This window comes from Poecile atricapillus, chromosome 31 (genome assembly GCF_030490865.1).
Source record: "Poecile atricapillus isolate bPoeAtr1 chromosome 31, bPoeAtr1.hap1, whole genome shotgun sequence".
Taxonomy (NCBI): Eukaryota; Metazoa; Chordata; class Aves; order Passeriformes; family Paridae; genus Poecile; species Poecile atricapillus.
In genome coordinates, this window is record NC_081279.1 from 3,548,363 (window position 1) to 3,570,895 (window position 22,533).

At 51.2% G+C, this 22,533-nt stretch overlaps 1 protein-coding gene across 9 annotated transcripts in view; it reads left to right on the forward strand.

The window, feature by feature from the left end:
• Window positions 1-22,533, forward strand: part of ACTN4 (actinin alpha 4) — a 47,724-nt gene that overhangs the window by 13,889 nt on the left and 11,302 nt on the right. For 7 of the 9 annotated variants that reach the window (XM_058859863.1, XM_058859866.1, XM_058859865.1 and 4 more), the window contains exons 5-16: window positions 443-530; window positions 1,070-1,148; window positions 1,228-1,309; window positions 4,203-4,288; window positions 9,150-9,242; window positions 12,636-12,866; window positions 14,583-14,730; window positions 15,993-16,143; window positions 17,514-17,622; window positions 17,701-17,841; window positions 19,838-20,020; window positions 22,025-22,159. In XM_058859863.1, the coding sequence (XP_058715846.1) occupies window positions 443-530; window positions 1,070-1,148; window positions 1,228-1,309; window positions 4,203-4,288; window positions 9,150-9,242; window positions 12,636-12,866; window positions 14,583-14,730; window positions 15,993-16,143; window positions 17,514-17,622; window positions 17,701-17,841; window positions 19,838-20,020; window positions 22,025-22,159 (1,526 nt within the window). Of the gene's footprint in view, window positions 1-442; window positions 531-1,069; window positions 1,149-1,227; window positions 1,310-4,202; window positions 4,289-6,293; window positions 6,380-9,149; window positions 9,243-12,635; window positions 12,867-14,582; window positions 14,731-15,992; window positions 16,144-17,513; window positions 17,623-17,700; window positions 17,842-19,837; window positions 20,021-22,024; window positions 22,160-22,533 lie in introns of all 9 variants that reach the window. The other 2 variants (XM_058859860.1, XM_058859862.1) reach the window with 1 other exon arrangement.

Genomic DNA, 22,533 nt, shown 5'->3' on the forward strand with positions numbered 1-22,533 from the left:
CAGCCCGGTATTTGTCTGGGTCCAGCCTGGGGTCCAGCCGGGGTCCAGCCCAGGATCCATCCTGGATCCACTTGGGATCCAGCCCGGGATCCATCCCAGGATCTACCCGGGATCCAGCCCGGGATCCAGCCTGGGATTTGTCCGGGTTCCGGCCCGGAATCCAGCCCAGGATTTGTCCTGGGATCCAGCCCGGGGTCCAGCCTGGGATCCAGCTGGGATACAGCCAGGGTTCAGCCTGGGATCCACCCAGGATCCATCTGGGATCCAGCCTGGGATCCAGCCCAGGACCCAGCCTGGGATCTACCTGGGATCCACCCGGGATCCACCCTGGGATCCACCCTGGGACCCACCCTGGGATCCAGCTGGGGTCCAGCCCGGGATTCATCCTGGGATCCACCCTGGGATCCACCCTGGGATCCATCCTGTCTCCCTGTTCCCGCAGAGACCTCGGCCAAGGAGGGGCTCCTGCTCTGGTGCCAGCGGAAAACGGCTCCGTACAAGAACGTCAACGTCCAGAACTTCCACATCAGGTCCTTCCTCCTCCTCCTCCTCCTTCATCCTCCTCCTTCCTCCTCCTCTTTCCTCCTCCTCCTTCATCCTCCTCCTTCATCCTTCTCCTTCCTCCTCCTCCTCCCTTCATCCTCCTCCTTCCTCCTCCTTCATCCTCCTTCCTCCTCCTACTGCTTCTTCATCCTTCTCCTTCCTCCTCCTCCTTCCTCCTCCTTCTCTTCCTCCTCCTTCCTCCTCCTCCTCTTCCTCCTTCTTCCTCCTCTTACTCTTCCTTCCATCTCCCCCTTCTCTTCCTCCTCCTCCTCCTCCTCTTCCCCTTCTTCCTCCTCTTCCTCCTCTTCCTCCCAGATTCCCTGCACATTCCTGGGATCTGATCCTGGTTCTTGCTCTGGATTCCCTGGGATCCGATCCCCATTTTCCCCGTGGATTCCCTGGGATCTGATCCCGTTTTCCTTGTGGATTCCCCGGGATCCAATCCCTGTTTTCCCTGTGGATTCCCCGGGATCCGATCCCCGTTTTCCCCGTGGATTCCCTGGGATCTGATCCCATTTTCCCACAGCTGGAAGGACGGGCTGGCCTTCAACGCCCTCATCCACCGGCACCGCCCGGAGCTGATCGAGTACGACAAACTCCGGAAGGTAAATCCGGGGAAAAAAACCCCGGGAATTCCGGGAATTCCGGGAATTCCCAGCCCACGGAGCCTCTCCTCTCCCGCAGGACGACCCCGTCACCAACCTCAACAACGCCTTCGAGGTGGCCGAGAAGTTCCTGGACATTCCCAAGATGTTGGATGCCGAGGGTAAGCCTGGAGCTCCGGGATCCACAGGATCCATGGGATCCACGGGATCCCAGACGGGATTTCCTGGCAGGAGGCGCCGGATCCCGGAGGAAGCGGCCGATTTAACTGGGGTTTTTCCCGTCCAGGTGGATTTAGCCGGGATTTGGGATCCTCAGAGTGGAATTCTGGGCTCTGCCAGGGGCATCTCCCGCTTTGTTCCCAGTTTAACACAATCCGGTGATCCCATAAAAATCCAGGATCCGTAAAAACCCCTGGATCCCATCGCTCTGCGATCCTATAAAAATCCAGGATCCGTAAAAACCCCTGGATCCCATCGCTCTGCGATCCTATAAAAATCCAGGATCCATAAAAAACCCTGGATCCCATCGCTCTGCGATCCCATAAAAATCCAGGATCTGTAAAAAACCCCTGGATCCCATCGCTCTGCGATCCCATAAAAATCCAGCATCCATAAAAACCCCTGGATCCCATCGCTCTGCGATCCCATAAAAATCCAGGATCTGTAAAAACCCCTGGATCCCATCGCTCTGCGATCCCATAAAAATCCAGGATCCATAAAAACCCCTGGATCCCATCGCTCTGTGATCCCATAAAAATCCAGGATCCATAAAACCCCTGGATCCCATCGCTCTGCGATCCCATAAAAATCCAGGATCCATAAAAACCCCTGGATCCCATCGCTCTGGGATCCCATAAAAATCCAGGATCCGTAAAAACCCCTGGGTCCCATCACTCTGCGATCCCATAAAAATCCAGGATCCATAAAAACCCCTGGATCCCATCGCTCTGGGATCCCATAAAAATCCAGGATCCGTAAAAACCCCTGGATCCCATCGCTCTGGGATCCCGTAAAAATCCAGGATCCATAAAAAATCCTGGATCCCATTGCTCTGTGATCCCACGGATCCTGGCATTCCAGGATTCCTTAAATCCAGAATTAGCCAGCTCAGGGATCCCAGAATTCCTGGATCCCACAATTCCCAGTCATCACAGATCCACTGGGATCTCCCAGATCCAGGATTCCCACGGGATTCTGGGATTCTTGGATTCCACGATCCTGTGCTCCTGGGACCGGAGAATTCCCAGGACTCCCCACTTGTACAATCCCACAATTCCAGGATCCCACAGATCTGGGATTCCCAAATTCCAGCATCTCACAATTCCAGCATCCTACAAATCTGGGGTTCCCAAATTCCAGGACCCCGCAGATCTGGGATTCCCAAATTCCAGGACTCCACAATTCCAGGATCCCACAAATCTGAGATTCCCAAATTCTGGCATCCCCCAATTCCAGGATCCCCCAGTTACAGGACCCCACAATTCCAGGATCCCCCAATTCCAGGACCCCGCAATTCCAGGATCCCACAATTCCAGGACCCCGCAATTCCAGGATCCCAAATTCCAGGATCCCCCAATTCCAGGATCCCACAATTCCAGGATCCCCCAATTCCAGGATCCCAAATTCCAGGATCCCAAATTCCAGGATCCCCCAATTCCAGGATCCCAAATTCCAGATTCCCCCAATTCCAGGACCCCACAATTCCAGGACCCCGCAATTCCAGGACCCCACAATTCCAGGATCCCACAATTCCAGGATCCCAAATTCCAGGATCCCACAATTCCAGGATCCCAAATTCCAGGATCCCACAATTCCAGGATCCCAAATTCCAGGATCCCCCAATTCCAGGATCCCAAATTCCAGGATCCCAAATTCCAGGATCCCCCATCTCTTCCCTACCTCATTTCCAGGCTCCAGGAGGATTCACCCGCCCTAATCCCGATTTTTCCCCGTTTGCTCCCAGTTTCTTCCCAGTTTCCTCCCAGTTTCTTCCCAGTTTCCTCCCAGTTTGCTCCCAGTTTCCTCCTGGTTTCCTCCTGGTTTGCTCTCAGTTTGCTCCCGGTTTCCTCCCAGTTTCCTCCCTCTTTCCTCCCAGTTTGCTCCCACTTTGCTCCCGGTTTCCTCTCGATTTCCCCACGGTTTCCCCCCAGTTTGTTCCCAGTTTCCTCCCGGTTTCCTCCCAGTTTGCTCCCAGGTTCCTCCCAGGTTCCTCCCAGTTTGCTCCCGGTTTCCTCCCAGTTTGTTCCCAGTTTCCTCCCAGTTTGCTCCCAGTTTCCTCCTGGTTTCCTCCTGGTTTGCTCTCAGTTTGCTCCCGGTTTCCTCCCAGTTTCCTCCCTCTTTCCTCCCAGTTTGCTCCCACTTTGCTCCCGGTTTCCTCTCGATTTCCCCACGGTTTCCCCCCAGTTTGTTCCCAGTTTCCTCCCGGTTTCCTCCCAGTTTGCTCCCAGGTTCCTCCCAGGTTCCTCCCAGTTTGCTCCCGGTTTCCTCCCAGTTTGTTCCCAGTTTCCTCCTGGTTTCCCCCCAGTTTCCTCTGGGTTTCCTCCTAGTTTGCTCCTAGTTTACTCCCAGTTTGCTCCCAGTTTGCTCCCAGTTTCCTCCCGGTTTGCTCCCACTTTGCTCCCACTTTGCTCCCGGTTTCCTCTCGATTTCCCCCCAGTTTCCTCCCAGTTTGCTCCTGATTTCCCCCAGTTTGCTCCCAGTTTGCTCCCGGTTTGCTCCCGGTTTCCTCCCAGTTTCCTCCCAGTTTCCTCCCAGTTTCCTCCCGGTTTCCTCCTGGTTTCCCCCCCGGTTTCTTCCCGGTTTCCTCCCAGTTTGCTCCCAGTTTCCTCCCTCTTTTCCCCCAGTTTCCTCCCGATTTCCCCCCGGTTTCCTCCCAGTTTGCTCCTGGTTTCCTCCCAGTTTCCTCCCGGTTTCCTCCCAGTTTCCTCCCAGTTTCCTTCCAGTTTGCTCCCAGTTTCCTCCCAGTTTGCTCCCAGTTTCCTCCCGGTTTGCTCCCAGTTTGCTCCCGGTTTGCTCCCAGTTTGCTCCCAGTTTGACGGGCGCGGTTCCTTGCAGACATCGTGAGCACGGCGCGGCCGGACGAGAAGGCCATCATGACCTACGTCTCCAGCTTCTACCACGCCTTCTCCGGGGCCCAGAAGGTACCGGGAGCCTCCTCCCGGCCCCTCCGGAATCTTCCGGAATCTTCCGGAATCTTCCTTCTGGAATTTTCTCTCTCCCTGCTCTCTCACGCCGCTTCTCTTCCAGCCACGGCCGCTGTCGCTTGGTTTTTGTTTTGGGGTGGGAATTCCGGGGTGGTCCCGGCCGGCTCCTGAGGGGTTCCCGAAATTCCTGGGAAAAATTCCGTAGGGAGTGCAGGGGATGCCTGGGGGGGCGGTGGGAATCCACGGAAATCTGGGGGAATCCACGGAAATCTGGGGGAATCCACAGAAATCTGGGGGAATCCACGGAAATCCGTGGGGAATCCGTGGGATTCCATGGGAATAATTGGAAATTCATGAGGAATCCATGGGAATCCATGGGAAATCCATAGGAAATCCTTGGAAATACTTGGAAATCCATGGGAAATCAATGGAAATCCATGGGAAATCAATGGGAATCCATGGGAAATCAATGGGAATCCATGGAAATCAATGGAAATCCATGGGAATACGTGGAAATACTTGCAAATCCATGGGAAATCCTTGAGAAATTAATGGGAATCTATGGTAAATCCATAGGAATGCTTGGAAATCCATGGAAATACTGGGAAGTACTTGGAAATTCATGGAAATCTATGGTAAATCCCTGGAAATCCATGGGAAATCCATGGAAATACTTGGAAATATTTGGAAACCCGTGGGAAATTAATGGGAATCCATGAGAATCCATGGTAAATCCATAGGAATACTTGGAAATCCATGGAAATACTTGGAAATCCATGGGAAATCCATGGGAAGTTAATGGGAATCCATGGAAATACATGGAAATCCATGGGACTCCATGGGAATACGTGGAAATACTTGGAAATCCTTGGGAAATTAATGGGAATCCAAGGAATCCATGGTAAATCCATGGGAATACTTGGAAATCCATGGTAAATCCATGGAAATAGTTGGAAATTCATGGGAAATTAATGGGAATCCATGGGAATACTTGGAAGTCCATGGAAATTAATGGGAACCCATGTTAAGTCCATGGGAATCCATGGGAAATGAATGGCCATCCATGGGAAATCCATGAGAATCCATGGGAAATCAATGTGAATCCATGGGAAATCCATGGGAAATTAATGGGAGTCCATGAAAAATAAATTTGAATCCATGGGAAATCCATGGGAATACTTGGAAAATCCATGGGAATCCATTGGAAATCAATTGGAATCCATGGAAAATCAATGGGAATCCATGGGAAATTAATGGGAATCCATGGGAAATCCATGGGAAATCAATGGGAATCCATGGGAATTCAAGGGAAATCAATGGGAATCCATGAAAAATAAATTGGAATCCATGGGAAATTAATTGGAATCCATGGGAAATCCATGGGAATCCATTGGAAATCAATTGGAATCCATGGAAAATCAATGGTCATCCATGGGAAATCCATGGGAAATCAATTGGAATCCATGGGAAATTAATGGGAATCCATGAGAATCCAAGGGAAATCAATGGGAATCCATGAAAAATAAATTGGAATCCATGGGAAATTAATTGGAATCCATGGGAAATCCATGAGAATCCATTGGAAATCAATTGGAATCCATGGAAAATCAATGGTCATCCATGGGAAATCCATGAAAAATAAATTGGAATCCATGGGAAATTAATTGGAATCCATGGGAAATTAATTGGAATCCATGGGAAATCCATGGGAATCCATGGGAAATCAATGGGAATCCATGGGAAATCCATGGGAATCCATGGGAAATCAATGGGAATCCCCGGTAAATCCATGGGAATCCCCGGAATTCCGTGTGAGATCCCGATCCACCGTGGGAACCCAGAGCAGCACGAGCGAGAGAGGCAGAACAAAACCCCTCAGGAGCCGGCTTGGGGCCATCCCGGCAGCGGGAATTTGGGGAATTTGGGGAATTTTGGGAATTTTTGGGAATGGTGGGAGCGCTGCTGGAGCCTGTCCCTGTGCTGTGCTCTCCTCCCCGGGCAGACATCGTGGGCACGCTGCGGCCCGACGAGAAAGCCATCATGACCTACGTGTCCTGCTTCTACCACGCCTTCTCCGGGGCCCAGAAGGTGAGCCCGGCCCCGGGGAGCCGCCTGCCAGCGGGATCTGCTGGGATCTGCTCGGGATCTACTCGGGAGCTGCCTGGGAGCTGCCCGGGATCTGCTGGGATCTGCCCGGGAGCCACCTGGGAGCCGGGATCTGGCCGGGGTCCGCCTGGGAGCGGGGATCTGGCCGGGATCTGCTCGGGATCTGCCCCAGATCCGCCCAGGATCTGCCTGGGATCCACCTGGGAACCGGGATCTGGCCAGAATCTGCCTGGGATCCACCTGGGATCTGGCCGGGAGCAGGGATCTGGCTGGGATCTGCCTGAGATCCGCATGGGAGCGGGGATCTGCCCAGGATCTGGCCGGGATCCACCTGGGAGTCGGGATCTGGCTGGGATCCGTCTGGGATCTGCTCAGGATCTGGCTGGGATCTGCTTGGGATTTGCCTGGGATCTGCTGGGATCTGCCTGGCTGCTGCTGTGCTTGCCTTGGGATGGGAATTGGGCTCTGGCTCTGCTCCTCGGGCTCTGTCCTGGATTCCTTTCCTCGTTCCTTTCTTTATTCCCTGATTTTTATCACTTTATTACTTTCCTTTATCCTTTTATTTATTCTTTTATTTCTTCCTTTATCTCTTTATTTCCCTTTCTTTATTCTCTTTATTTCCTTTTTTTATTCCTTTCCTTTATTCCCTTTCTTTATTTTGTTCTTTTATTCCTTTATTTCTTTATTCTTTTATTCCTTTATTTCTTTATTCCTTTTTTCCGTTATTCCTTTCCTTTATTCCCTTTCTTTATTTTGTTCTTTTATTCCTTTATTTTTTTATTCCTTTATTCCATTATTTCTTTCCTTTATTCCCTTTTTTTATTCTCTTCCTTTATTACTTTATTTCTTTATTCCTTTATTCTCTTATTTTTTTCTTTGTTCCTTTATTCTTTTAGTCTTTTCTTTATTACTTTATTTCTTTATTCCTTTATGTCTTTATTTATTTTATTCCTTTAGTTCTTTATTCTGTTATTTCTTTATTCCTTTATTCCTTTATTTCTTTTCTTTATTCCCTTTCTTTATTTTGTTCCTTTATTCCTTTATTCGTTTATTCTTTTATTTCTTTATTCTTTTCTTTATACATTTATTCCTTTATTTTTTTATTCTTTTATTCTTTTTTTTCCTTTATGTCTTTATTTCTTTATTCTTTTATTTCTTTATTCCTTTATTTCTTTCTTTTATTCCTTTTCTTTATTCTGTTCCTTTATTCCTTTACTCCTTTATTCTTTTACTCCTTTCCTTTATTCCTTTATTGTCACTTTTTATTCCTTTTTTTTTCCCCTTTCTTTTATCCTTTTGCTTTTTCCCTCTCTTTATTCCCTTTCTCATTCCCTCCTTTTATTCCTTTATTTTTCCTTTCCCTTTATTCCCTTTTCCCCTTTTTTCTCTCTTTCCTTTTCCCCTTTTTTCCCTCCCTTTATTCCCTTTTCCCCTTTTTTCTTTCTTTCCTTTTCCCATTTTTTCCCTCCCTTTCCTTTTCCCCTTTTTTCTTTTCCTTTGCTTTTCTCCTTTTTTCCTTTCTCTTCCTTTTCCCCTTTTTTCCTTTCTCTTCCTTTTCCCATTTTTTCCCTCCCTTTCCTTTTCCCCTTTTTTCTTTTCCTTTCCTTTTCTCCTTTTTTCCCTTCTCTTCCTTTTCCTCTTCCTCTTCCTCCTTCCTCCCTCCCTTTCCTTTCCCTTTCTCTGATTTATTGATTATCTTCATTTATTTCCTTCATTTATTTCCTTTATTTCCTTCCCCCTCCCCGGCCACTGGATTTTCCCTTCCCAGTTCCTCTTCCTCCTCCCGCTGGCGTCCGTCCTCCTCCTCCTCCTCCTGGATTCCTCCTCTGCTTCCCGCCCAGGTACCTCCAGCCTTCCTCCTCCTCCTCCTCCTCCTCCTCCTCCAAAATCCTCGGGATTGGGATTGGGATCGGGATCGGTCAATGCCGACTTTCCCTTTTCTTTCCTTTTTCTTTTCCTCTTCCTCTTCCTTTTGACCTTTTTGTCGTGTTTTCCCCCCATTTCCTCCTGATTTTCCCATTTTTCCCCTTTTTTTCCTCCTGCTTTTCCCTTCTTCCTTTTTTTCCCCCTTTTTTTCTCCTGATTTTCCCATTTTTTCCCCCTTTTTTTCCTCCTGCTTTTCCCTTCTTCCTTTTTTCCTCCTTTTTTTTCCTCCTGCTTTTCCTTTTTTCCTTTTTCCCCCTTTTTTTTCCTCCTGCTTTTCCCTTCTTCCTTTTTTCCCCCTTTTTTCTCCTGATTTTCCCATTTTTTCCCCCTTTTTTTCCTCCTGCTTTTCCCTTCTTCCTTTTTTCCCCCCTTTTTTTCCTCCTGATTTTCCCTTCTTCCTTTTTTCCCCCTTTTTTTTCCTCCTGCTTTTCCCTTCTTCCTTTTTTCCCCCTTTTTTTCCTCCTACTTTTCCCTTCTTTTTTCCCCCTTTATTTTTTCCTGCTTTTCCCTTCTTCCTTTTTCCCCCCTTTTTTTCCTCCTGCTTTTCCCTTCCTTTTTCCCCCTTTTTTTCCTCCTACTTTTCCCTTCTTCTTTTTTTCCCCCTATTTTTCCTCCTTTTTCTTTCTTCTTTGTCTCCCACCCTTTCCCTTTGTTTTTTTCCTGTTTTTTTCCCTTTTTACCCCTCTCACACTTTTTTTTTTTTGTTCTATTTCCCTCCTCCTCGTGTTTTCCTCTTCCTTTTTCCTTGTTCCTCCCTTTCCCTGGGGCTGGGGGTGTCCCTGACCCCCATTTCCCGATCCCAATCCCGATGATCCCGATCCCGCAGGCGGAGACGGCGGCGAACAGGATCTGCAAAGTGCTGGCGGTGAACCAGGAGAACGAGCAGCTCATGGAGGACTACGAGCGCCTGGCCTCGGATGTAAGGGGGGAAAAACCCCAAATCCCACCCCAAAATACCCCAAAATCCACCCAAAATCCACCCAGGAGCTCTGTGAGCACCTGGCCTCGGATGTAAGGGCGGAAAAACCCCAAATCCCACCCCAAAAATCCCCAAAATTCACCCCAAAATCCACCCCAAATCAACCCAGGAGCTCTGTGAGCGCCTGGCCTCGGATGTAAGGGGGGAAAAACCCCAAATCCCACCCCAAAAATCCCCAAAATTCACCCAAATCCACCCAAAATCCACCCAGGAGCTCTGTGAGTGCCTGGCCTCGGATGTAAGGGGGGAAAAACCCCAAATCCCACCCCAAAATACCCCAAAATCCACCCCAAATCCACCCAGGAGCTCTGTGAGCGCCTGGCCTCGGATGTAAGGGGGGAAAAACCCCAAATCCCACCCCAAAATACCCCAAATCCACCCCAAATCCACCCCAAATCAACCCAGGAGCTCTGTGAGCGCCTGACCTCGGATGTAAGGGGGGAAAAATCCCAAATCCCACCCCAAAATACCCCAAAATCCACCCCAAATCCACCCAGGAGCTCTGTGAGTGCCTGGCCTTGGATGTAAGGGGGGAAAAACCCCAAATCCCACCCCAAAATACCCCAAAATTCACCCAAATCCACCCAGGAGCTCTGTGAGTGCCTGGCCTCGGATGTAAGGGGGGAAAAATCCCAAATCCCACCCCAAAATACCCCAAAATTCACCCAAATCCACCCAGGAGCTCTGTGAGCGCCTGGCCTCGGATGTAAGGGGGGAAAAATCCCAAATCCCACCCCAAAATCCCCCAAAATCCACCCCAAATCAACCCAGGAGCTCTGTGAGCGCCTGGCCTCGGATGTAAGGGGGGAAAAACCCCAAATCCCACCCCAAAATCCACCCAAAATCCACCCAAAATCCACCCAGGAGCTCTGTGAGCGCCTGGCCTTGGATATAAGGGGGGAAAAACCCCAAATCCCACCCCAAAATACCCCAAAATCACCCAAAATCCACCCCAAATCCACCCAGGAGCTCTGTGAGTGCCTGGCCTCGGATGTAAGGGGGGAAAAACCCCAAATCCCACCCCAAAATACCCCAAAATCCACCCCAAATCCACCCAGGAGCTCTGTGAGCGCCTGGCCTCGGATGTAAGGGGGGAAAAACCCCAAATCCCACCCCAAAATACCCCAAAGTTCACCCAAAATCCACCCAGGAGCTCTGTGAGCGCCTGGCCTCGGATGTAAGGGGGGAAAAACCCCAAATCCCACCCCAAAATACCCCAAAATTCACCCCAAATCAACCCAGGAGCTCTGTGAGCGCCTGGCCTCGGATGTAAGGGGGGAAAATCCCAAATCCCACCCCAAAATACCCCAAAATTCACCCAAATCCACCCAGGAGCTCTGTGAGTGCCTGGCCTCGGATGTAAGGGGGGAAAAATCCCAAATCCCACCCCAAAATACCCCAAAATCCACCCAAAATCCACCCAGGAGCTCTGTGAGCGCCTGGCCTCGGATGTAAGGGGGGAAAAACCCCAAATCCCACCCCAAAAATCCCCAAAATCCACCCCAAATCCACCCAGGAGCTCTGTGAGCGCCTGGCCTTGGATGTAAGGGGGGAAAAACTCCAAATCCCACCCCAAAATACCCCAAAATTCACCCAAAATCCACCCAGGAGCTCTGTGAGCGCCTGGCCTCGGATGTAAGGGGGGAAAAACCCCAAATCCCACCCCAAAAATCCCCAAAATCCACCCCAAATCCACCCAGGAGCTCTGTGAGTGCCTGGCCTTGGATGTAAGGGAGGAAAAACCCCAAATCCCACCCCAAAAATCCCCAAAATCCACCCCAAATCCCCCCAGGAGCTCTGTGAGTGCCTGGCCTTGACCCCATCCCGAACTCCATCCCAAACCCATCCCAAACCCATTCCCAATCCCAATCCCATTCCCAATCCCATTCCCAATCCCTGTTCCCATTCCAGCTGCTGGCGTGGATCCAGCCCCCATTCCCAATCCCATTCCCAATCCCATTCCCAATCCCATTCCCATTCCCATTCCCATTCCCATTCCCAATCCCATTCCCAATCCCAATCCCATTCCCGTTCCCGTTGCAGCTGCTGGCGTGGATCCAGCTCCCATTCCCATTCCCATTCCCAATCCCAATCCCAATCCCATCCTGTTCCCATTCCAGCTGCTGGCGTGGATCCAGCCCCCATTCCCAATCCCAATCCCAATCCCATTCCCGTTGCAGCTGCTGGCGTGGATCCAGCCCCCAATCCCATTCCCATTCCCAATCCCAATCCCATTCCCAATCCCAATCCCATTCCCAGTCCCATTCCCAATCCCATTCCCAATCCCAATCCCATTCCCATTCCCAATCCCAATCCCATTCCCAATCCCAATCCCATTCCCAGTCCCATTCCCAATCCCATTCCCAATCCCAATCCCATTCCCATTCCCAATCCCATTCCCGTTCCAGGTGCTGGCGTGGATCCAGCCCCCAATCCCAATCCCATTCCCATTCCCATTCCCAATCCCATTCCCAATCCCATTCCCAATCCCATTCCCAATCCCAATCCCATCCTGTTCCCATTCCAGCTGCTGGCGTGGATCCAGCCCCCATTCCCAATCCCATTCCCGTTGCAGCTGCTGGCGTGGATCCAGCCCCCATTCCCAATCCCATTCCCAATCCCATTCCCATTCCCAATCCCAATCCCATTCCCATTCCCAATCCCATTCCCAATCCCAATCCCATCCTGTTCCCATTCCAGCTGCTGGCGTGGATCCAGCCCCCATTCCCAATCCCATTCCCAATCCCATTCCCAATCCCAATCCCAATCCCAATCCCAATCCCATTCCCGTTGCAGCTGCTGGCGTGGATCCAGCCCCCATTCCCAATCTCATTCCCATTCCCAATCCCTGTTCCCATTCCCAATCCCATTCCCAATCCCGTTCCCATTGCAGCTGCTGGCGTGGATCCAGCCCCCATTCCCAATCCCATTCCCAATCCCATTCCCAATCCCAATCCCAATCCCAATCCCGTTCCCATTCCAGCTGCTGGCGTGGATCCAGCCCCTATTCCCAATCCCAATCCCATTCCCATTCCCGTTGCAGCTGCTGGCGTGGATCCAGCCCCCAATCCCATTCCCAATCCCTGTTCCCATTGCAGCTGCTGGCGTGGATCCAGCCCCCATTCCCAATCTCATTCCCAATCCCATTCCCAATCCCATTCCCAATCCCATTCCCATTCCCAATCCCATTCCCAATCCCAATCCCAATCCCTGTTCCCATTCCAGCTGCTGGCGTGGATCCAGCCCCCATTCCCAATCCCATTCCCAATCCCATTCCCAATCCCATTCCCATTCCCAATCCCATTCCCAATCCCATTCCCGTTCCCGTTGCAGCTGCTGGCGTGGATCCAGCGCACCATCCCGTGGTTGGAATCCCGGGATCCGCAGAAGACGATCCCGGCCATGCAGCAGAAGCTGGAGGATTTCCGCGAGTACCGGCGCGTGCACAAACCGCCCAAGGTGCAGGAGAAATGTCAGCTGGAGATCAACTTCAACACCCTGCAGACCAAACTGCGCCTCAGCGGCCGCCCCGCCTTCATGCCCTCCGAGGGCAGGATGGTCTCGGTGGGTCTGGGGGGCATTTGGGGGCTTAAACCCAGCCTAAACTCACCCTAAACCCAGCCTGAACTGCCCTGAACCCACCCTGAACCCACCCTAAACCCACCCTCAACACCCTGCAAACCAAACTGCGCCTCAGCGGCCGCCCCGCCTTCATGCCCTCCGAGGGCAGGATGGTCTCGGTGGGTCTGGGGGGGATTTGGGGGCTTAAACCCAGCCTAAACCCGTCCTAAACCCATCCTAAACCCAGCCTGAACCCACCCTAAACCCACCCTAAACCCACCCTGAACCCACCCTCAACACCCTGCAGACCAAACTGCGCCTCAGCGGCCGCCCCGCCTTCATGCCCTCCGAGGGCAGGATGGTCTCGGTGGGTCTGGGGGCTCTGGGGGGCTTAAACCCATCCTAAACCCACCCTAAACCCACCCTAAACCCAGCCTGAACTGCCCTGAACCCACCCTGAACTGCCATAAACCCATCCTGAACCCACCCTGAACTGCCCTGGGCTGCCCTGGCCTTCATGCCCTCCGAGGGCAGGATGGTCTCGGTGGGTCTGGGGGCTCTGGGGGGCTTAAACCCATCCTAAACCCATCCTAAACCCATCCTAAACTGCCCTGAACCCACCCTAAACCCACCCTCAACACCCTGCAGACCAAACTGCGCCTCAGCGGCCGCCCCACCTTCATGCCCTCCGAGGGCAGGATGGTCTCGGTGGGTCTGGGGGGGATTTGGGGGCTTAAACCCAGCCTAAACCCGTCCTAAACCCATCCTAAACCCAGCCTGAACTGCCCTGAACCCACCCTGAACCCACCCTAAACCCACCCTCAACACCCTGCAGACCAAACTGCGCCTCAGCAGCCGCCCCGCCTTCATGCCCTCCGAGGGCAGGATGGTCTCGGTGGGTCTGGGGGCTCTGGGGGGCTTAAACCCAGCCTAAACCCATCCTAAACTGCCCTGAACCCACCCTAAACCCATCCTAAACCCAGCCTGAACTGCCCTGAACCCACCCACTTTGGTGCCATCAGAGGGCAGGGTGGGCTCAAGGGGTCTGGGAGGGTCCCAGGGGGGGTTTGGGGTGACCCTGAAGGTTTTTGGGGTGACTCTGGAGGATTTTGGGGTGACCCCAGTGGATTTTGGGGTGACTTTGGAGGATTTTGGGGTGACTTTGGAGGTTTTTGGGGTGATTCTGGAGGATTTTGGGGTGATTTTGGAGGTTTTTGGGGTGATTTTGGAGGGTTTTGGGGTGATTCTGGAGGATTTTGGGGTGATTTTGGGGGTTTTTGGGGTGACTCTGGAGGATTTTGGGGTGATTTTGGAGGTTTTTGGGGTGATTTTGGAGGATTTTGCGGTGATTTTAGAGGTTTTTGGGGTCCCCAGGACATCGGGGCAGGCTGGCAGAGGCTGGAGCAGGCGGAGAAGGGACACGAGGAGTGGGGTCACCTGTCCCGTGTACCTGGGGGATTTTGGGGTGATTCTGGGGGATTTTGGGGTGATTTTGGGGGTTTTTGGGGTGACTCTGGAGGATTTTGGGGTGATTTTGGGGGGTTTTGGGGTCCCCAGGACATCGGGGCAGGCTGGCAGAGGCTGGAGCAGGCGGAGAAGGGACACGAGGAGTGGGGTCACCTGTCCCGTGTACCTGGGGGATTTTGGGGTGATTTTGGGGGTTTTTGGGGTGATTTTAGGGGTTTTTGGGGTGATTTTGGGGGTTTTTGGGGTCCCCAGGACATCGGGGCGGGCTGGCAGAGGCTGGAGCAGGCGGAGAAGGGACACGAGGAGTGGCTGCTGACGGAGCTGCGGCGCCTGGAGCGCCTGGATCACCTGGCTGAGAAATTCCGGCAGAAGGCGTCGATCCACGAGGGGTGGACGGAAGGTACCGGAACCGGGGGGGGGCGGGGAGGGGGCTCAGGGGGTCCCCACACCTGGGCCCAGGTGAGCAGGTGGCACAGGGGGCTCAGGGTGGCACAGGGGGGCTCAGGGGGTCCCCACACCTGGGCCCAGGTGAGCAGGTGGCACAGGGGGGCTCAGGGTGGCACAGGGTGGGATTTGGGGGGTTCAGGGTAAGCTCAGGGCTCTCAGGGTGGCACAGGGTGACATAGGGGGGTTCAGGATATCTCACCTGTGCCCAGGTAAGGAGGTGACTCAGGGCTCTCAGGGCTCACAGGGTGGCACAGGGTGGCACAGGGCTCTCAGGATGTCTCACCTGTGCCCAGGTAAGGAGGTGGCCCAGGGGGTTTCAGGGCTCTCAGGGCTCTCAGGGATATCTCTCACCTGTGCCCAGGTAAGGAGGTGGCACAGGGGGGTTCAGGGCTCTCAGGGTGGCACAGGGTGGCACAGGGAGGTTCAGGGTGGCACAGGGTGGCCCAGGGCTCTCAGGGTGTCTCACCTGTGCCCAGGTAAGGAGGTGGCACAGGGTGGCACAGGGTGGCACAGGGCTCTCAGGGCTCTCAGGGTTATCTCTCACCTGTGCCCAGGTAAGGAGGTGGCCCAGGGGGTTTCAGGGCTCTCAGGGTGGCACAGGGTGGCCCAGGGCTCTCAGGGTGTCTCACCTGTGCCCAGGTAAGGAGGTGGCTCAGGGCTCTCAGGGCTCTCAGGGTGGCTCAGGGCTCTCAGGGCTCTCAGGGTGTCTCACCTTTGCCCAGGTAAGGAGGTGGCTCAGGGCTCTCTGGGCTCTCAGGGTGGCACAGGGAGGTTCAGGGTGGCACAGGGCTCTCAGGGTGGCACAGGGCTCTCAGGGTGTCTCACCTGTGCCCAGGTAAGGAGGTGGCTCAGGGCTCTCAGGGCTCTCAGGATATCTCTCACCTGTGCCCAGGTAAGGAGGTGGCCCAGGGGGTTTCAGGGCTCTCAGGGTGGCACAGGGCTCTCAGGGTGTCTCACCTGTGCCCAGGTAAGGTCAGGGTGGCACAGGGAGGTTCAGGGTGGCACAGGGCTCTCAGGGTTATCTCTCACCTGTGCCCAGGTAAGGAGGTGGCCCAGGGCTCTCAGGGCTCTCAGGGTGGCACAGGGTGGCACAGGGCTCTCAGGGTTCTCAGGGTTATCTCTCACCTGTGCCCAGGTAAGGAGGTGCCCCAGGGGGTTTCAGGGCTCTCAGGGTGGCCCAGGGTGGCTCTCAGGATATCTCTCACCTGTGCCCAGGTAAGGAGGTGGCCCTGCGGGACCGGGACTCGGGCACGGCGTCGCTGGCTCAGGTGCGGGCGCTGCTCCGCAAACACGAGGCCTTCGAGTCGGACCTGGCGGCGCACCAGGACCGGGTGGAGCAGATCGCAGCCATCGCCCAGGAGCTCAAGTATGGGACCCCAGACACCCCAAAAACCCCAGAATTGTACCCCAAAAACCCCAAAATGTACCCCAAATTGTACCCCAAAAACCCCCAAATTGTACCCCAAAAACCCCCAAATTGTACCCCAAAAACCCCAAAATGTACCCCAAATTGTACCCCAAAAACTCCCAAATTGTACCCCAAAAACTCCCAAATTGTACCCTAAAAAGACCCCAAATTGTACCCCAAAATAACCCCAAATTATACCCCAAAAACCCAGAACTGTACCCCAAAAAAACCCAAATTGTACCCCAAAAACCCCCAAATTGTACCCCAAAAACCCAGAATTGTACCCCAAAATTGTACCACAAAACCCCCAAATTGTACCCCAAAAAACCCCCAAATTGTACCCCAAAAAAACCCCAAATTGTACCTCAAAAACCCCCAAGTTGTACCCAAAATTGTACTCCAAAACCTCCAAATTGTACCCCAAAATTGTACCCCAAACACCCCCAAACTAACCCCAAATTGTACCCCAAAAAAACCCAAACATCCCCAAAATAATCCCAAGTTGTACCCCAAAAAAACTCAAAATTGTACGTCAAAATAACCCCAAATTATTCCCCAAAATAACCCCAAATTATACCCCAAAATAACACCAAATTGTACCCCAAAATAACCCCAAATTGTACCCCAAAACCCTAAAATTGTACCCCAAAATAACCCCAAATTATACCCCAAAATTTCCCCCATTTTCCCCCCGTTTTTTCCCGTTTTCTCCCATTTTCCCCCCATTTTTTCCCATTTTCTCCCCATCTTCCCCCATTTCCCCCCATTTTCTCCCCATTTTTTTCCATTTCCCCCCATTTTTCCCCATCTTTCCCCATTTTCTCCCCATTTTTCCCCCATTTTTTCCCATTTTCTCCCTATTTTTCCCCTGTTTTTTCCCATTTTCTCCCCATCTTTCCCCATTTTCTCCCCATTTCCCCCCATTTTTTTCCCATTTCCCCCCATTTTCTCCCATTTTTTCCCCATTCCCCCCCATTGTCCCTCGTTTTTCCCCATTTCCCCCCATTGTCCCCCGTTTTTCCCCCATTTTTTCCTGTTTTCTCCCCATTTCCCCCCATTTCCCCCCATTTCCCCCCCTTTTCCCCCCATTTCCCCCCCATTTCCCCCATTTCCCCCCATTTTCTCCCCATTTCCCCCCTTTTCCCCCCATTTTCTCCCCATTTCCCCCCTTTTCCCCCCATTTCCCCCCATTTCCCCCCCTTTTCTCCCCATTCCCCCCCATTTCCCCCCATTTTCTCCCCATTTTTTCCCCATTTCTCCCCATTTTCCCCCCATTTTTCCCCATTTCCCCCCATTTTTTCCCCATTTCTCCCCGTTTCCCCCCGCAGCGAGCTGGATTACTACGACTCCCCGAGCGTCAACGCGCGCTGCCAGAAGATCTGTGACCAGTGGGACCTGCTGGGCTCGCTGACCCACAGCCGCCGCGAGGCCCTGGAGGTCCGGGGGTCCCTGGGGGGGCAGGGGAGGGGTCCCCAGCCCCTCCTGGGGTCCCAATCCCGGCGTTTTTCACCCCAGAAAACGGAGAAGCAGCTGGAAACCATCGATGAGCTGCACCTGGAGTACGCCAAGCGCGCCGCGCCCTTCAACAACTGGATGGAGAGCGCCATGGAGGACCTGCAGGACATGTTCATCGTGCACACCATCGAGGAGATCCAGGTGGATTTTAGATCAAAACTGTCTCCAAAGTGTCCCAAAATAATCCAAAAGTGTCACAAAATACCCCAAAATCATCCCAAAATAACCCAAAATCATCCTAAAATAACCCAGAAGTGTCCCAGAATATTCCACCTCATCCCAAGGATTTATTTATCCCAGTCCTGTGCACACCATCGAGGAGATCCAGGTGGATTTTATATCAAAATTATCTCCAAAGTGTCACAAAATAATCCAAAAGTGTCCCAAAATAACCCAAAAGTGTCACAAAATACCCCCTTTATCCCAATCCTGTGCACACCATCGAGGAGATCCAGGTGGATTTTACCTCTAAATGTCTCAAAAATGTTACAAAACATCTCAAAATCGTCACAAAATAATCCAAAAGTGTCCCAAAATAACCCAAAAGATCCAAAATACCCCCTTTATCCCAATCCTGTGCACACCATCGAGGAGATCCAGGTGGATTTTAGATCAAAACTATCTCAAAAGTGTCACAAAATAATCCAGAAGTGTCCCAAAATAACCCAAAAGTGTCACAAAATACCCCCTTTATCCCAATCCTGTGCACACCATCGAGGAGATCCAGGTGGATTTTACCTCTAAATGTCTCAAAAATGTTCCAAAACACCTCAAAATCATCATAAAATAACCCAAAAGCATCCCAGAATAACCCATCCCAAATACCCCCACCCCAAGGATTTATTTATCCCAATCCTGTGCACACCATCGAGGAGATCCAGGTGGATTTTACATCAAAACTGCCTCCAAAATGTTCCGAAACATCTCGAAATCATCATAAAATAATCCAAAAGTGTCACAAAATAACCCAGAAGTGTCCCAAAATAACCCAAAATCCTGGAATTCCATGGGAATATCAAGCTCCTGTCCTAAAAATAATCACAAAAAAATCCCAAATCACCATTTCAGGGCGTTTTCTCACCCATTTCATACCAAAAAAACGGATTAATCAGCTCCCAGCTGGAATTCCATGGAAATTCCATGGGAATATCGGATTCTTGTCCCAAAAATAATCACAAAAAAATCCCAAATCACCATTTCCAGGTCGTTTTTTGGTGGGATTTGTGCGTTTTCTCACCCATTTCATACCAAAAAAACAGGAATTAAACAGCTCCCAGCTGCAATCCCTGGAATTCCATGGGAATATCGGATTTTTGTCCTAAAAATAATCACAAAAAAATCCCAAATCACCATTTTTAGGTCATTTTCTCACTGATTTCATACCAGAACACCACAGAATTCCTGGAATTCCATGGGAATATCGGGTTCCTGCCCCAAAAATAATCACAAAAAAATTCCAAATCACCATTTTGAAGCATTTTCCCACCCATTTTTTACTGGAAAACCGGAATTAATCAGCTCCCAGCTGGAATTCCTGGAATTCCATGGGAATATTGGGTTCCTGTCCTGAAAATAATCACAAAAAAACCCCAAATCACCATTTTAAAGCATTTCCTCACCGATTTTTTACCGGAAAACCGGGAATTAATCAGCTCCCAGCTGGAATTCCTGGAATTCCATGGGAATATTGAGCTCCTATCCTAAAAATAACAACAAAAAAACCCCAAATCACCATTTTCAGGGAGTTTTCTCACCAATTTTTACTGGAAAACCGGGAATTAATCAGCTCCCAGCTGGAATCCCTGGAATTCCATGGGAATTTTTACCAGAAAACCAGGAATTAATCAGCTCCCAGCTGGAATTCCATGGGAATATTGAGCTCCTATCCCAAAAATAATCCCAAAAAAACCCCAAATCACCATTTTGAAGCATTTCCTCACCGATTTTTTACTGGAAAACTGGGATTAAACATCTCCAATTCCTGGAATTCCATGGGAATTTTTACCAGAAAACCAGGAATTAATCAGCTCCCAGCTGGAATTCCTGGAATTCCATGGGAATTTTTACCAGAAAATCAGGAATTAATCAGCTCCCAGCTGGAATTCCTGGAATTCCGTGGGAATTCCCCCTTTCCCAGGGCCTGATCGCCGCCCATGACCAGTTCAAGTCGACGCTGCCGGACGCGGACAAGGAGCGGGAGGCGATCCTGGGGATCCAGCGGGAAGCGCAGCGGATCGCGGATCTGCACGGGATCCAAGTGCCCGGGAACAACCCCTACACCTCCGTCACTCCCCAGATCATCAACTCCAAGTGGGAGCGGGTACTGGATCCTCCATTCCCACCTTTCCCGCTCTCCTTTCCCGTTTTTATCCCACTTTTTCCTGGTTTTCTCCTGTTTTTTCCCATTTTTCTCCCATTTTTCTCCCCTTTTTTCCCATTTTCCTCCCATTTTCCTCCCCTTTTTTCCCGTTTTTATCCCTTTTTTTCCCGTTTTTTCCCATTTTCCTCCTGTTTTCCTCCTCTTTTTCTCCCGTTTTCCTCCCATTTTCCTCCCACTTTTTCCTGGTTTTCTCCCACTTTTTCCCATTTTTCTCCCATTTTTCTCCCGTTTTTCTTCCGTTTTCCTCCCCCTTTTTCCCGTTTTTCTCCGGTTTTCCTCCCCTTTTTTCCCGTTTTCCTTCCTTTTTCCTCCCGCTTTTCTCCTGTTTTCCTCCCCTTTTCCTCGCGTTTTTTCCCGTTTTTCTCCCGTTTTTCCCATTTTCCTCGCGGTTTTTCCCGTTTTTCTCCCGTTTTTCCCATTTTCCTCGTGTTTTTTCCCGTTTTTCTCCCATTTTTCTCCCATTTTTTTCCCATTTTCCTCCCGTTTTCCTCCTGGTTTTTTCCTGTTTTTCTCCCACTTTTTCCCGTTTTCCTCCCCTTTTGTCCCATTTTTATCCCATTTTTATCCCGGTTTTTTCCCATTTTCCTCCCCTTTTTTCCCGTTTTTCTCCCGTTTTCCTCCCATTTTTCTCCCATTTATCTCCCGTTTTCCTCCCATTTTTCTCCCGTTTTCCTCCCGTTTTTCTCCCCCTTTTTCCCATTTTTCTCCCGTTTTCCTCCCGTTTTCTCCCGTTTTCCTCCCCTTTTTTCCCATTTTCCTTCCCTTTTCCTCCCGTTTTTCTCCTGTTTTCCTCCCGTTTTCCTCGTGTTTTTTCCCGTTTTTCTCCCATTTTTCTCCCATTTTTTTCCCGTTTTCCTCCTGGTTTTTTCCTGTTTTTCTCCCACTTTTTCCCGTTTTCCTCCCCTTTTTTCCCATTTTTATCCCATTTTTATCCCGTTTTTTTCCCCATTTTCCTCCCCTTTTTTCCTGTTTTTCTCCCGTTTTCCTCCCATTTTTCTCCCATTTTCTCCCGTTTTCCTCCCCTTTTTTCCCGTTTTCCTCCCGTTTTCCTCCCGTTTTCCTCCCGTTTTCCTCCCGTTTTTTCCCGTTTTTCTCCTGTTTTTCTCCCATTTTCCTCCCGTTTTTTCCCATTTTCCTCCCGTTTTCCTCCCGTTTTTCTCCCATTTTTCCAGACAGTTTTTTGATTTTTTTCCTTCATTTCCCGGCTCTCTGCACCTTCCTTGGTTTGTCCAACCCCAGTTCTGCCTTTTCCAGCTGGATTTTCCAAACTCCACCCTGAAATTCCTGATTTTTCCCATTTTCTCCCAGATTTTTCCTGGGTTTTCCCCACCACATTCCTCCTTTTCCATCTGGATTTTCCCAACCCCATTCCAGTTTTCTCCCAGTTTTTTTTTAATTTTCCCACCCCATTTTTTCTTTTCCATCTGGATTTTCCCAACCCCATCCCAAACTTCCCGACTTTTCCCCCCCTGTTTTCTCCCAGATTTTTTCTGGATTTTCCCCACCTCATTTCTCCTTCTCCATCTGGATTTTCCCAACTTTTCCCCCCCATTTTCTCCCAGCTTTTTTCTGGATTTTCCCCACCCCATTTCTCCTTTTCCATCAGGATTTTCCCCAACCCCACCCCAAACTTCCCAATTTTCCCCCATAATCATCCCAACCCCATCCCAGTTTTCTCCCAGATTTTTCCTGGATTTTCCCCACCCCATTCCTCCTGTTCCATCTGGATTTCCCCAACCCCATCCCAATTTTCTCCCAGTTTTTCCCCACCCCATTTCTCCTTTTCCAGCTGGATTTTTCCAACCCCATCCCAAACTTCCTGAGTTTTACCCCATCCCGTGATTTTTTTTCCGCCTGGATTTTTTCCTTTCCTCTCCTTTCCCCCCCAGATTTCCCCCTGGCATTCCCAGTTTTCCCAGGAATGTTTTCCGTGGCCTTTTCCAGGTGCAGCAGTTGGTGCCCAAGCGGGACCAGGCGCTGCAGGAGGAGCAGAGCCGGCAGAATTCCAACGAGCACCTGCGGAGACAATTCGGGAGCCAGGCCAACCGCGTGGGGCCCTGGATCCAGACCAAGATGGAGGTCAGGGAATACCGGGAATACCGGGAATGAGGCTGGGAATGAGGCTGGGAATACCGGGAATATCGGGAATACCGGGAATGAGGCCGGGAATATCGGGAATGAGGCCGGGAAAAGGCCGGTTTGGGGTCAGGAATGGGGTGGGAAAGGGTTGGGTCAGGGATTTCCAGGTGTTTTCCTGGAAAAGGGGGTGGGAATCCTGGGAATTTGGGGATGGGAATACTGGGATTACTGGGAATACCGGGAATGAGGCCGGGAATACTGGGAATGAGGCCAGGAAAAGGCCGGTTTGGGGTCAGGAATGGGGTGGGAAAGGGTTGGGTCAGGGATTTCCACGTGTTCTCTTGGAAAAGTGGGGTGGGAAAAGTGAGGTGGGA